The 13,374-nt window shown below is 46.6% G+C and overlaps 1 protein-coding gene across 4 annotated transcripts in view; it reads right to left on the bottom strand.

The window, feature by feature from the left end:
• The window catches only part of MYO16 (myosin XVI), a 539,824-nt gene extending 526,788 nt beyond the window's left edge, over positions 1-13,036 (bottom strand). For 3 of the 4 annotated variants that reach the window (XM_084982289.1, XM_084982291.1, XM_084982294.1), the window contains exon 1: positions 12,361-12,545. Coding sequence is in view for 1 of the 4 variants with exons in the window: in XM_084982290.1 (XP_084838416.1) it covers positions 12,878-12,992 (115 nt within the window). In the remaining 3 variants the exon portion in view is untranslated. Of the gene's footprint in view, positions 1-12,360; positions 12,546-12,877 lie in introns of those variants that run through there. The other variant, XM_084982290.1, reaches the window with a different exon arrangement.
• Positions 13,037-13,374: the final 338 nt, after the last annotated feature.

Here is a 13,374-nt window from a genome sequence, read left to right as displayed (position 1 = left end):
TGGGCCCCACCCAATCCCTTGAGAACCGAATGGAAAAAGGAAGAAGGAATCTGTGCCTTATTCCCACGTACCTGTTTGAGCTGCAGTCTCTCGGCTCATCTCCTCTTGCCCTTGAATCGACATTCACACCAGCCACTCCCCTAATTCTCAGGCTTTCAGGCTAAGAGGGAATTGTTCCACCAGCTTTCCTGGACCTTCCGTCTGCAGATAGCATATTATGGGACTTTTCAGCCTCCAGAATCCCATGAGCCCATTCATAATTAAAAAGAAAAATCTCCTTTTCTAACTTTTTGGTTCTGTTTTTTTTTGTTTTCGTTTTTTTTTTTTTTTTTTGGATAACCCTCACTAGCGAACCCATCCTTTCACTAATGGCTGGAACAACCAGACAGAAGACAGCAAGGACAATGAGGACTTGAACATCACAGATCAATACGACCTGATAGACACACACGAAGCACTCCACCCAGCAAGAGCAGTGAACACAGAACATTCTCTGGAATAGATTATATATTATAATACGTTAGACCACAAAACAAGTCTTACAAATGTAAGAAGATTGAAACCACACCAGTTATCTTTTCTGCCCACAATGGAATTAAACTAAAAAGTTAATACCAGAGGAATAACTTGAAGTTTCACAAATATGTGGAAATTAAACAACGCAACCTTTTTTTTTTTTTCCTTTTTAGGGCTGCGCCTGTGGCATATGGAGGTTCCCAGGCTAGGGGTCCAATCAGAGCTGCAGCTTCCAGCCTACACCACAACCACAGCCACATGGGGTCTGAGCCACGTTTTTGACCTACACCACAGCTCACGGCAATGCCAGATCCTTAACCCACGGAACGAGGCCAGGGTTTGAACCTGCATCATCATGGATACAAGTCAGGTTCATAGCCCACTGAGTCACAACGGGAACTCCAAACAACACACTCTTGAAAAAACAGTCAGTCAAAGAAAACATCACAAAGGATATTAGAAAATATCTCGAGGCAAACAAAAGCAAAAACACAACATACCCAAACTACTGGATGTATTAAATCAGTACCCAAGGTAAGGTTTACAGCAATAAACACCTACGTTCAAAAAGAAGGAAGATCTCAAATCAGCAACATCACTTTACACATCAAGGATCTAGAAAAATAATGAGCCAAAAATTAGGAGAAGGAAGGAAATAATAAAGATTAGATCAATGAAACCAAAAGTTGTTTTTGAAACGATAAATAAAATTGACAAACCTTTAGCTAGACTGAGAACAGAAAACTCAAATACATAAATCAGAAGTGAAAAAGGAGCTATTACAACTAATGCCACAGAAATAAAAAGAGTATGAGAGGAGTTTCCGTCATGGTTCAGCGGAGGCGAACCTGACTACTATCCATGAGGATGCAGGTTCGATCCCAGGCCTTGCTCAGTGGGTTAAGGATCCGGAGTTGCCGTGAGCTGGGGTGTAGGTCGCAGATGAGGCTCGAATCTTGCATTGCTGTGGCTATGGGAGCATCTACAGCTCAGATTCAATCCCTAGCCTGGGACCTTCCATAGGCCATGGGTGTCGTCCTAAAAGAAAAAAGACAAAAAATAAAAAATAAAAGAGTATAAGAGGCTGCTATGAGGAATCTCATGCGATCATTGGATAACCTAGTAGAAATGGGTAAATTTCTAAAACTTGCAACACACCAGTACTGAATCATAAAGAAATAAAACATTTGAGCAGATTTCTACCTAGTTTGGAGACTGAATCACTAATCAAGAACCTTCAAAGAAAGCAAGCCCAGGACCAGATGGCTTATTCTACAAACATTTAAAGAAGACTTAATGCCAACCCTTAAATTCTTCCAAAAAGTTGAAGAGGAAAGAACATTCCATGAGGCCAGTACTGCCCTGATGCCAAGCCAAAAATATGATAAGAAAAGAAAACTACAGACCAATATCCATGACAAATATTGATGCAAAAATCCTTAACAAAACACTAGCAAAGTGAATTCAACAGTACACGAAAGTGTTACACACCATGACCAAGTGGGATTTACTCCTGGGCTGTAAAGATGCTCCAATGAATTAACACCATACACTACATTAACAAAACAGAGGAGGAGTTCTGCAGCTCGGCAGGTTATGGATCCAGCATTGTCACCACAGCAGCTCAGGTGGCTGCTGTGGTGCAGGTTTAATCCAGGGCCCCGGGAAGTTCCAAATGCCGAGAGTGCAGCCAAAAAAAGCAAAACAAAACAATGGATCCATATGATCATCTCAAATAAAAAAAAATCCATGTGATCCTCTCAAATGGCACGGAAAAGGCATTCGACAAAAGCCAACACCCACTCACAGGAAAAATGCTCAACAAGCTAGAAACAAAGAGATTACCTCAACATAAAAAAGCCATATGTGAAAAGCCCACAGCTAACATCCTATTCAATGGTGGAAAACTTTCCGTTTCTTGTAAGATCAGGGAGAAGTCAAGCCTGCCCATTTCTATCACTTCTATTCAATTGAAAGTCCTATCCAGAACAATCAGGCAAGAAAAAGAAATCAAAGACATCCGAGCTGAAAAGGAAGAAGTAAAACTATCTCTGTTCACAGACAACATGCTCTTAAATGCACAACACCTTAAAGATTCTACAAAAAGTTATTAGAACTAATAAATTCATCAAGTAATAGGATACGAAGTCAACAAAAATCAGTTGTATTTTTATACACTATGAATGATTTATATATATATATGTATATATATATATATGAGTGTATACAAATGTTTTTATATATCTATATATAACAGGTTATATAATAGAATACTATTTGGCCACAAAAAAGAAATTCTGTCCGTTGTGACAAATGGATGGACCTCGAAGGCATTATGTGAAGTGAGAAAGGCAAGCCCTGCATGATCTCATTTGTATGTAGACTCTAAAACAATCAAGCTCATAGAAACTAGAGAACAGACGGGTGGTTGCCAGGAGTGGGCTGATGGGAGGTGCGGGAAACAGGTGATGGTGACCAGAGGTCAACTTCCAGTTAGAAGATGACCAAGTCCTGAGGACCTAACGTGCAGCACTGCAATGACACTGCGCATCTGAAAGCTGCTAGGAGAGGAGATTTTCAAAATGCTCACCTCGTGCACACAAAAATTATGTGAGGCGATGGCTTTGTGAACCAATGTCACTATGGTAACAGTTTTGCAACGTAAGCATATTTATCAAATCGCTATGCCCATACCTCAAGCTTACACCATGGTATATGCTAAGTAGAGCCCAGTAAAGCTGGAAAACCTAAAAGTAGAATTATCGTATGATTCAGTAATCCTACCTCTAGAGATAAACAAAAACATGGAAAACAGGCCTCCAAGGGCCATCCGCACACCCATACTCACTGCAACATTAGTCACAATTCCCCAAAGAAGGAAGCGCAGTGTCCACTGACAGATGAATGGATGAGCAAAACGTGGTCTCTACATGCCCTGGAATATTCTTCAGCCTTAAGGAAAAAAGGAAATCTTATCATAGGCTGTAAAAAGGATGAACCTTGAGAACAGGATATGTTTCTAAGTGAACTAAGCCCACCACACACACAAAAAGATAAATATTGCATGATTCTTCGTATATGAGGCATCCGAAGCAGTCAAACACATAGTCAGAAGTAGAATGTGAAGAGCAGGGGCTGCGGGCAGGGGACAGGGACAGAAAAGGAAAGTCATTCAACAGGTACGGAGTTCCAATTTTGCAGCATGATCTACTGCACAAACTAACACTCCTGCGCTATCCACTGTAAAATGGTTAAATTACCGAGTTTCTGTTGTGGCGCAGTGGTTAACGAGTCTGACTAGGAACCATGAGGTTGCGGGTTCGATCCCTGGCCTTGCTCAGTGGGTTAAGGATCCAGCATTGCCGTGAGCTGTGGTGGAGGTTGCAGACACGGCTCGGATCCCGTGTTGTTGTGGCCCTGGTGTAGGCCAGCAGCTACAGCTCCGATTTGACCCCTAGCCTGGGAACCTCCATATGCCGAGGCAGCGGCCCTAGAAAAGGCAAAAAGACTAAATAAATAAATTAATTAAGTAAATGGTTAAATTTCATGTGATGTATCTTTTAGCACAATTTTTTAAATAACACCGAGAAAAGCCCCCTCCAAATCAAATGAACCTAAACTCTACCCTAAATTCTTAGAACATTAGGAACCTTAGAAATGAATTCCTCTGATTTTATAGATGAGAAAGTGTAGCTTAATTTTTAACTGGCTTTACTCAGCTATGTAGTCAGGTTGGTTTGCAATGACTTACTTCTGCAAACCTTTCTGCCCCTCATGTTTTCCTGAAGGTTTAAAAATTATTTGTGATGTGTGTTTATACAATATATATGCTTTATTATGGATGATGGGAGTCTATAAACCAATTTATAATTTCTAGGATGCTTTTAAAGCTCGGGAGAGCTGACTTAGCGCAGCTCTCCGACGCATCTACGATTCCTCATCACGTCCCAGGATTTCCAGCATCACTCATCACATTTCTAATTCTTTCAGTGGCCTGGCAGGGGATTAACCTGAGTCTACCCTGAATTCAGGTGAAAGATCTAAGGGAATTTTTGTTTTCATTTCCTCATCTATCATGGCCTTTAATCCAAGAGTGTGACCTGTTTTCCTTTTGTAAGAGTATGCTCTTTGATGAAGAGGATGGGGACAAAATGACGCGGAAGAGATCCACTTTTTATCATCCGTACTTTCATCTCATCATCCCCAAGCAGAGGTTGATTGCTGCCTTGCGCTTCCAACTCTAAACATGACCAGAATGAGCCTGTTTATTGTTTAGTGTCAGAGTGTTTCTTCCCACCTGTACTCATGAGCTGATTTAGTCCTGACATTCTTCTTACGTGTTTACGTCGCTCCATTTCTCTTTGCCTGGACACTGGCCTGGCTCTCTGCCTCGTACATGTGTCCTGGCTAAATGTCATCTCACAGGTGGAGTCTGGGGAGTGACATGGCATTTCTACATGACTTCTTTTGCTGCCTCATAATGATAATATGTACCAGCAAAGCCATTCTCTTGCTTATTAGAGTCTCCCACTCCATTTATACCATGACCGATTTTACAATTTCTGTCATTGGACTCTCTTTCCTCCTAATACTTCAACATCCACTCTGTTAGATCGCCAATGCAGCAGACTGTGTCAGTGTAATACAAACAAAGACGGCGAGATTTTTTTTTCTAGTATTTTTATGGTTTATATGTCACCGAGTTCTCATTAACTGGAACCAAGTTCATCACAGCACGTCCTCTCAATGCTTAGATTTTGCAACTATGAGCTTTGCTAGAAGGCCACTCTAACTTTTTTAAGTGATCCAGACTTTCATAGAATGATGCTTGCAGCAGAAATCTTAATACACTGAAGCCTTCTCCACGGCAGGCTAACAGCACCTGCAGTTTCCAGAGTTTCTGTTCAGTGATAAACCTTGAGCTAAGCAGATACTGAAAAGTTTATCTCATTTAATCCCACGTTTAACCTACAAGTCAGGGACTTTGCTCATCCCATTGCATGGATGAGGCCTAGAAAGGTTTTTTTCACGTATCCGGTCCCAGATACGTGAAAGAAGCAGAACGGGGATTCCAACATCAAACATTCACCCGCTCATTGACTATCTAGATGCCACTGCAATGTCCTGCCTCAATGCCTCTGCTATCATCTGTATTAGAAAACCTCCACTTACCACCCTTATTTGAACTGTCGTGCATCTAAAGCCCCAGCCAAGCCCCTCCTGAGAAATGACAGATCTTACTGCTCTCTGTGACACTGCCACTCCCTTCTACCCACGGCAACGTGAAAACAGCACGCCAAGGCCATACAAGGTATTTCACAGTATTCTGTTCAGCTAAACCTCCTTACTCCCTATGTCGAAGTCCTTTTGTCTTGCTCCTGCATTTAGTTTTAAACCACGGAAATGAATGTAAAGTTAATGACTCGCTGGTCCAAGTTCTAAAGATAAAGGCATATTAATGGACTTTTTAAAAGAAGATCTGGGAGCTCATGAAATGATTTTTACCCGGGGACTCCAACCACATATTACTGAGCTGCTTATAACCAAGAATCTAAATGAGAAAGAAAATGAGTAAGCCTGAATAAGACTTTATCATTCTTAAAGGAATTATTTAATATTTCAAATGTGTTCATTAAAGGCACACAGTGCCATCTGCTAGAGGTTTTAACCTCCAAAGTTTATTTTTAAAGCACTGATTCCAGTAATAAAGGTGACAAAGAATGCATTCAACACTTTATTTATAGAAAAAGAGGGCATGCAAATGCCTATTTTAATGTATAATCAATTCAGCTTATGAAAATTTGAACATCAAACTCACCCTTTTCCATACCTTCGATCATGTATTTTTAACCAGAGCATACTTTTTAACCAAAAAGGTGCACGGGGATTCTCCTGAGAATTTATCTAATTTAACTTATATTTCTTCATAGTCGTGATCTCTATCACGGTAATTATTTGTGGAAAGTGAGAAGCATCAAAAACTTAATAAATAAATTTAAAGCCACAACCATCTGAATGAGGTATAGGTTATGCTTTTTGGTTTTTTTTCTATTTAAAATACAGTAAATCTATAACTACTTTAATATGTCTAGTTTTTTTTCTGGCATTACAATTATTTACCAAAGTCAGTTTCTACATAAATGACACTGAATATGACCTTCAGGTCCCATTGTTCCTCTGAATCAGGCTCTACAAAGATTTTTCCCAAAAGGCAAGTTGGTAAATATTTCAGGCTACAAGGGCCATAAGGTCTCAGTGGATGACACACCCTTTGTTTGTTTATTGTTTTTTTGTTTAAAACATAAACAGCATGCTGTGATGATCATTGTACAACTACAAATGTAATAAATTCATTGAGTAATAAAAATAAAATAACATAAAATAAAATATAAACAGCATGTCTAGCTTCCAGCCTGTACACAAACAGGATACAAGTTGCATTTGGTCCCCAGGCTATAGTTCACTGCCCGTGGCTGTGATGGTTTCCTACAAAGCACTTGTTAAAGAAGCAATTTTTTTTTCTCTTAAAAGGAAAGAGCCTGGGTTTTTGCTTAGTGATAAGAGCTAGAGGTTAATAATTAAACTTCTATGCAATTTGATCTCCCAGAAGCCAGCAGTGCAACTTTGAATAAATTACTCAGTCGCCGGATTTTCTTTTCTATCTAGGAAATGAACAGGGGATTTTCAAGGGAGGAAGATGGAGACAGAGTCAGAGAGATCGGGGGGGGGGGGGTTCCTCCCTGAGGAGGGTCTGGGGTGCTGGGAGAAAAGACAGCTGCAGTCCAAAGTGGGATGGAGGCTCCTGAGTGTCAGAGCGTGAGAGGGTGGGGGCCAGGAAAGCAGCCTGCCTTCTGCCACTTGAAATGCTGGTACCCATTCACACAACATCTACAAAATCCAGAAACTTCCTGGAAGTGCTGGAAGAACCAATATAAGGAGATGGACGAGAGAAGCGGAGCCAGGAAGGAGACACAGAGAAGCCTGGAGCAGCTAAAGGGTCAGATGTCACTTCCAAGGCTGGCTAGGGAGGGACAAAAGAGTGGCCACAGGTTTGGCGGCATCGTCTGAATCAAAGCTGGGCTGTGGCATGAATTCTAATGAAAGGAAGTGATGCCTACATTCTACCCCAGCTTCTTCCACACCCACAGAAATAAATGCATTACAGAAATTATAAAGACCAAGTCATTTTGGAGTTCCCATTGTGGCACAGTGGAAACGAATCTGACTAGGAATCATGAAGCTGCAGGTTTGATCCCTGGCCTCGCTCAGTAGGTTAAGGATCCGGCGTTGCCATGAGGTGTGGTGTAAGTCGCAGAGTCCCCTCGGATCTGGCATTGCTGTGGCTCTGGCGTAGGCTGACAGCAACAGCTCCGACTTGTCCCCTAGCCTGGGAACCTTCATATGCAGCAGGTGCGGCCCTAAAGAGACAAAAAAGACAAAAAAAAAAAAAAAAAAAAAAAAAAAAAAGATCAAGTCATTTAAAAGAGTTCTTTAGGAGTTCCCGTCGTGGTGCAGTGGTTAACGAATCCGACTAGGAACCATGAGGTTGCGGGTTCGGTCCCTGCCCTTGCTCAGTGGGTTAACGATCCGGCGTTGCCGTGAGCTGTGGTGTAGGTTGCAGACGCGGCTCGGATCCCGTGTTGCTGTGGCTCTGGCGTAGGCCGGTGGCTACAGCTCCGATTCAACCCCTAGCCTGGGAACCTCCATATGCCGCGGGAGCGGCCCAAGAAATAGCAACAACAACAAAAAAAAGTCAAAAGACCAAAAAAAAAAAAAAAGAAAAAGTTCTTTAAAGTACTGTAATCCTGTGCAAGATATAAAATACATCAGATCCCGATGCTCAAAGTTCATAATCTGTCCCCAAATAACAACCTTTTTTTCTGTGCCTACTTTTACTTCCAATCAGATCACGGGACTCTAAACTTCGTTAAACAAACGGCCTGGCTTATTGTCACATCTTCCTAGTTACCACAATCAAAGAGGAGAGTAACCAAGTAAGAAAATCTCTGCGGATCCCTCTAGAAGATGAGAAAGAGGCCACTCTAGCGGGGTGGAGAAGCCTCACTGTGAGCTCTTGAAAGATCGGCGTGCTGTGCTTTTGCAAATGCAATCCTCACGGAAATCACTCAGGGCTGGTGAGAGGGTCCTAGGTCCCACTCCAGACTCTGCTGGTGTCGATCTGAAGCGGGCTGAGGAAATCCACTCGGAGGCACCTCTGGGGACTCAGCATTGGCACACCGCCCCGGATCTCAGAGGTCTAAGCTCTGCTTTCCTAAGTCAAGTGACTGTGTGAATGATGTCTGCTCATTCTCAGGAAACATCACAACAAAACTGTTAATAAATGTTTATCACTTCACATCATCTAAAAATCACTGGCACATTCCTTTGAAAAATAGTCCAAGCCTAAAGAAGGCAGCTTAGTATAAATGCTCAATTTGAATAAACTCATCAGTTCAATGTGTTCTAAAAGCAAGCATCGACTGAGGAGTTCCCACTGTGGCACAATGGGTTAAGAATCTGAGTGCAGCAACTCAGGTCGCCCTGGAGGTGTGGGTTTGATCCCAGGCCTGGGGCAGTGGGTTCAAGGATCCCGTGTTGATACATCGGTCACAGATGTGACTCCCATTCAATCCCTGGCCCAAGAACTTCCATATGCCAAGGGTGCAACCATAAAAAAAAAAAAGTATTGACTGAATTCTTCCTGAGAACCACATTCCGGTTCGATCCCTGGCCTCACTCAGTGGGTTGAGGATCCAGCGTTGCCGTGAGCTGTGGTGTAGGTTGCAGTCGTGGCTCGGATCTGACGTTGCTGTGGCTCTGGCGTTGCTGTGGCTGTGGTGTGGGCCAGCAGCTACAGCTCCGATTAGACCCTCGCCCAGGAACCTCCATGTGCCACAGGTGCAGCCCTAAAAAGTCAAAAAGCCAAAAAGCCAAAAAAAAAAAAAAAGGTCAGGTGTTGTTACTGTGAGCTTCTCAGTTTTGAAGGGAGAAGACACTTTACTTCCTAAGGCTGCTTCCTGCCCTCAATGCACTTCAGGAGAAAACCATCTTTTCTTTTCTTTTCCTTTTCGGCCTTGCCCACAGCATGCAGAAGTTTCTGGGCCAAGGATAGAACCCGAACCACAGCAGTGACAACACTGGATCCTTAACCACTACGCCACCAGGGAACTCCCCCCGAATCATCTTTTTTTTACTGCTTGGCTTTTTCTTTTTTTAGTCCACATGGGTAAACTGTACGCCTTTTTAACCTAAATAAGAAATTTTCATGTCCAAGTTTCTTGTTCTCTTGACATACTCACTCTTTGCTCCTTGGCACTCCTACAGAACAGTGTATTGTTCTTAGTACAGAGAAAAGTCTAGAACAAAGAGTGGCCAGAAGAAGGGCTGGCTGAAGAAGAACCACATGAGAAAGGGTGGAGAGAGAGAGCTTTTACTGATGGAAGAACTCGCCGTCTACAAAAGCCTTCACCTGTGTGCCTCCCCTGGGTGGAAGGGAGACATCTGGCCTCCCTACCTCGGCACACAAGCTGCACTCCTGTCTAGGTTCCTTCTCGCCCAGAGTCTTCTCACTCTATGAACATACGATGTCATGGGCCAAGATGGGCCCTCATGATCAGACCCCCCAAGGACAGTCACACTTTTGAGGTGCTCAGCTACCCAGAGGTTCAAAGTCAAAGAAACACCATTTGCAAATATCCCAGTTCAGCCGCAGTATCTTTTCTCACACATGCAAACATTTTAACAAATTGAATGATCAGCAAGGCACGTATATACACAAAGGTGCACACACGTAGGGAGTATCCCAGCTGCATTATACCTGTTACAGCTTTACTCAACAGATTTAATTTTCTGAGTTCTTAAGGAGGAGGAAATGTTTCTATTTTTTAATCCATCTCCCTTGAGGACATGCCTATTCTGCAGTGGCTTCTGTTTACCGGACATTCTCTTTATCTAGAGGTGCTGATACACCCACAGATCACATTCATGACCCACCTGCGTAGCTACTGGAGCTGTTATCTTCATGCATCCTCAGGCCAGAGGAAACAAACCTTTCCATCATTAATCGCACATGCAAAATAAAATACTTCTGCTCCTTTAGTGTGTGCTAAGCCAATCATTTCACTCCCCGCAATTTTCACAGGACACAGGTAAACTTGTACGTGCGTTAGGCCCTATGCATACAATTGCAACGATTAAACTTATTTTTCCTTTAACAAATGAGAGCACTCTCCAGACGATCACAGCAAGGGATAGGTCCCGGAGGCAGAAAGCAATGGCATATATTCTGGCTTCCCAAAAGCCCAGCAACTATAACCTCATATGAACACATGGGCTGATCACGTGATGAGGGATCACAGCAGTTAACATCAAGTGTGTGTCCCACATGCTTGTGTCCTTTTAATAAACTGAGCAACTCCAGACAAATGGACCCTCAACCCGAGGACGACAAATTATCGTAAAGCCTTTAAAAGTATCAGGAGCAAAATGTCATTTATTCTGGCAGCTATGCATCAAGGAGGGCGCTTGATGGGCCAAATGGGTCTGGGGTTGCCCCCTCCCCAGTCGTGTGGCTTGGATCTCAGCATCTCATAGGTGAGTCTGGAGTCCCAGTTTCTTCCTCTTGATTCTCAGAAAAATCACTAGGAAATGCACGGCCAGACCACAGGGGCTTTATAAATACCCCCATGAGCCCATGGCAAACACGTGCGAGACATTTCAGCCTTCACCAGAGCCAGGCGTCCAGCCACCTCTGAGATCCTCCAAGAAAGCCAGGCTCAGCGCCCAAACGCGCTTCCCCGAGCTTCCGCCCTCGGAAGGCTAAGGATCGCCCGAGCGCCTGCCTTTCCGCCCAGGGACAGACGGCTCGGGCCAATTCCCAGCATCTAAGTTTTACTCGGCCCTGCTCAGCAAAAGACAACCCCTCCTCTTCCGATGGCTAAACAATTCTTCTTCGAGTGGCGAACGCTTCGCTCACAATTAAAACGCCTCTGGCTCAGGCCCGCAGACAGAGGTCTGAGCCACGAGCGAGGGGCTCCAGCTTTTCCATTAACGACAGAAACGCTCGCAGAGCTTGATGGACATCGTCTCCGCCACCTTTCGGGGGCGTCCCAGGCCCGAAGAAACCCAGCACTTTCGCAGATCTCGCTGGTTTCAGCCGGCGGGGAAGATGGGGCGGGGGCTGGGGGAGCAGGAGCCATGAACGGAGAGCCGCGGGTGGGTACCAGCCGCCCACCGACTTGCCCACCCCGTAGCCGCGGGGCCTCTAAGACAATGGAGCTGACACTGTCCGGCGGGGGGTCGCGGCCAGGGGTCAGCAAACCCGTGGAAGAGGCGACAGCCTGGGGGCCTCCTTCACCCCTACATCTTTGTTCTCTGAAGTAGTCGCTCCTTTTCATCTCCAAAGAAAAAGAAGAGGAGGACGAACCCCAGCCGCCCCCCGGACTGGCCGTAGAGGGGACCGCGCCGCTCCTCCCATCTCCCGTGGCAACGGGAGGCTTCGAGTCCCCCCCCTCGACTGCCAGTTTCTCGTCCCCTCCTGGGCCAGGTCCAGAGTTCGGCGGGTTTGTGCTCTCAGCTCGCGGCCACACACCTCCCCGGGTCCCGCTCTGGGAAAGGGACCGCCGGCCTCCTCCCCACGCCCCCCTCTCCAGCCAGGGACTCTGGCCAGGGACCCGGCGACGCAGGTGCCAGCAGTCCGCACCCTCCCGCGGTCGCCGCCGCCGCGAGGCGGAGGAGCTTAGCGCCCCGCCGACCTCCGGACCCGGAGGCGAGGCTGCCGGACAAGTGCCCCGCGCCGGGGACCGCGCTCGGCGCCCTCCGCCCGCCGCCCGCCGCCGCCCCTACCTGCTGGAGAAGGGTCCGCGGGAGCCGGGGCCGCCGGCGGCGTGCTCGCGGGGCTCAGCTCCGGGGGCGCCCGGCGGACTGCGTGGTGCCCGGGTCCCCTGCGCCCGGGGCTGCAGCGCGCTCGGGGCGGGCGCGGCGGGAGCAGCCCGGCCGGCGGCGCTGGGGTCCGCCGCTCTCCGCCCGGCTCGGCGGGGCGGGCTCGGCGGTCGGAGCCCGGCGTCCGCAGCCACGCTCGCCCCTCCCCGCGCGGCCCGCGGGCCACGGGCTGGGCTCCAGCTCCCAGGGGCGCCGCTCGACCCGCCCTGCCCGGGCTCTGCGTCTCCCCCCCGCCTCGGCCGGGATGCGGAGCCCGCCTCCCTCCGCTCCCGCCGGGCGGCCCCTCCAGGTCTCCTGCCTCCTCCTTCCCACGCTCTCACGCGCCGAGACCGCGCCTCTCGCTCCTCTCCGCGCTCCTCGGATCCTCCCCTTCGGGTTCTCCCGCCTCCCGCTTTGCGGCGAGTCTAAGAACAGGGCTCACTCTTCAAACTTTTCCGTCCGGACCTTGCAAGATGCCAGGCAGCGGGAGGGGAAGGGAGCGGCCCGGACGCTGGTCCGCTGCGCAGTGGCCGGGAGCTGCGGCCAGGAGCGGGCATCCCCTTTGGGCAGTCCGACCAGAACAAAGGCCATCGCGGGGACTGTGGCAGTTGTCACCCGATGAGATGAGTGACCCTATTTAAAGATACAGAGGCTGGAACAGTCCTCCCCCTCCAGTATTCTAGAGCTTCTGAGATTCTTCTGAAATCGGCTCCGAAATATAAACTTGAGCTTGAGACAAGAGCAACACCAGCAAGGAAAAGCCAGTCTCCAGGCAACTGGCCTCTGTCGCAGTTTTCATGACAGAATAGGAAGAAAGCTTCCATCCCCAAAACTTGTGTTCGGTTGGCTCTGTCAACGTGTTTCACTGCCCTCATTTTGCACGAGGGCTCTATTCTGTATTAATTCTAGGGTTCATGTGATGTATATATAGATACAGAT

This window comes from Sus scrofa, chromosome 11 (genome assembly GCF_054392235.1).
Source record: "Sus scrofa isolate SSC_HxYL_T2T_F1_AM1 chromosome 11, Sscrofa_HxYL_maternal_Yorkshire_Landrace_v2.0, whole genome shotgun sequence".
NCBI classification, from domain to species: domain Eukaryota; kingdom Metazoa; phylum Chordata; class Mammalia; order Artiodactyla; family Suidae; genus Sus; species Sus scrofa.
Note: the sequence above shows the minus strand (reverse complement) of the source record. Positions and strands in the feature narration are given on the sequence as shown.